The following is a 1,861-nucleotide window of genomic DNA, read 5'->3' as shown; positions in this document are numbered from 1 at the left end:
AGAGGGAGGATTTCTCTTTTTTTAGAAGAGCTGGGATCAATAATTTCTGTCACCCCTCAGCTCCAAGTTTGAAAAGCGAGACTGTACTTCCAAGCTGCATGATCTGGATTGCTTAACCAAACCTGCATTAATGACCGAACATTGATCTGATCTGACGTATCTACTTGTCTTTTATTTCTTTCATTTTCAATCSATGACAGAGGGATAGGCCATCCGAGACGGGAATGTGAGAAGGGTGGATAACGTCTTCTTTTGTTTTAAGGACAAGTTAAAACCATCTCTCCAGTTTCTCCTTCACTCTCTTTGTGACTCTCTGTTTCTGTTTCTATCTTTCAGGACAATCAACGACTCTTCTAGTCATTTAAAGTTAACTCTATTCCCTTTTAAATACATTTCATGAATTAAATGAATAAAGATAAAATACTATTTGCACTAGTATCGCAATGTCAGTTTTTTGTATTTGTAAAGAATCTGTAAAACATAATTGTCATAGCAATTTCTATATCCAAGCAAATGAGAAAGTATGAACCAGTTAGTGTTTCATTTGCATATATCCCCACCTAAATGGATCCATCAGAAATATGCACCCTGAACACAGACCATTACTTCAATACGTGTATCTATTGTTTCATTACAAACTCTAACAGGACAGTTTTATTCATACAACCCCTCTGGGGGTCCAAGAACATTTATCTCTGTAAAAATTTCAAGATGTCTCTGGGCAAATAATAAGTGAAGACCATTTTATCATGATCAGGACTGCTGCTATTAGAGACAGTGAATAAAATATGTATGATAAGACACGCGGAATACAATTGATCCTCCCGTAACTGAAGAATGAATACACAGCAGGAGTCTGTACAGTACAATCTGCAGTTCCCTGAGACGAAATGGATTTTAGCTAGACCCGCTGAATCAAATAAACATTAATAAACAATCAAGTATGGAGTTGTGGCAACCATATTTCCATCTCTCAGTCTCATTTTCCTCCCTTTATTTCTCTCTTCTTTTCCCCAATGTTTGTTGTTGATGGTTCTCAGGAATCTGCTGGTCTTCTATCCAACTTGTCCTTTAATTTTGGTGAATTCAAACATGTACTGTTCAAATGACAGCTCACTTTAGACAATGTGATGGATTGTGATAATAGCGGGGAATAACTTGGAGTAGCTGCCTATTCTGGAATAGCTTTAATTCCTGTCCTTACAATCCTAGTAATCCTCTCTTTCTCTTTCTCTTTTCCCTTCATACCCTCCTCCATCCATTACCATTTCTCTCCGTCCCTCCCTCTGTCCTAAACTCCATTCGTTCCTCTCACCCTCCCTCCCTCCCACCCACCTTCCCTCCCTCACTTCCTCCGTTCCTCCCTCCGTACCTCGGGTGTGAGAGGGCTGCAGTCGGGCGCGGCGGAGCCCCCATTGAAGTGGTTCTGGAGCAGGAAGGGGGAGCTGGCCATGTCCAGCAGAGGATAGTTCACCAGCACCACCTTACTGAAGTTAAACTTGTAGGTGAAACGCTTCCCTTTGGTTTTGTGCAAAATACGCTTATTATAGTAGTACCTGGGTGGGGGAGGATGGAGAGAAGGTGAAAGGGAAGAGATTAGGAAAGAGGGAATGGAGAAAGGAGAGAAAAAAATAGGAAGAGTTAGAAACAAATATCCATGTTTTCATCGATGGTTCACAGCAGGGCTCTCCAACCTGCTTCCTAGAGAGCTCTCATCCTGTAGGTTTTCCCTCCAACCTGCTTCCTAGAGAGCTCTCATCCTGTAGGTTTTCCCTCCAATCTGCTTCCTGGAGAGCTCTCATCCCGTAGGTTTTCCCTCCAACCTGCTTCCTGGAGAGCTATCATCCTGTAGGTTTTCCCT

At 41.9% G+C, this 1,861-nt stretch overlaps 1 protein-coding gene across 1 annotated transcript in view; it reads right to left on the bottom strand.

The window, feature by feature from the left end:
* Positions 1–1,372: 1,372 nt before the first annotated feature.
* Positions 1,373–1,861, bottom strand: part of LOC139026997 (ETS domain-containing transcription factor ERF-like) — a gene marked incomplete at its 3' end in the record, with an annotated part of 9,696 nt that continues 9,207 nt past the window's right edge. Inside the window, exon 3 of the mRNA XM_070442202.1 lies at positions 1,373–1,556. Within this exon, the coding sequence (XP_070298303.1) occupies positions 1,373–1,556 (184 nt within the window). The remainder of the gene's footprint in view (positions 1,557–1,861) is intronic.

This window comes from Salvelinus sp. IW2-2015, unplaced genomic scaffold (genome assembly GCF_002910315.2).
Source record: "Salvelinus sp. IW2-2015 unplaced genomic scaffold, ASM291031v2 Un_scaffold6724, whole genome shotgun sequence".
NCBI classification, from domain to species: domain Eukaryota; kingdom Metazoa; phylum Chordata; class Actinopteri; order Salmoniformes; family Salmonidae; genus Salvelinus; species Salvelinus sp. IW2-2015.
The sequence above is the reverse complement of the archived record's forward strand: the minus strand, read 5'-3'. Positions and strand labels throughout refer to the sequence as shown.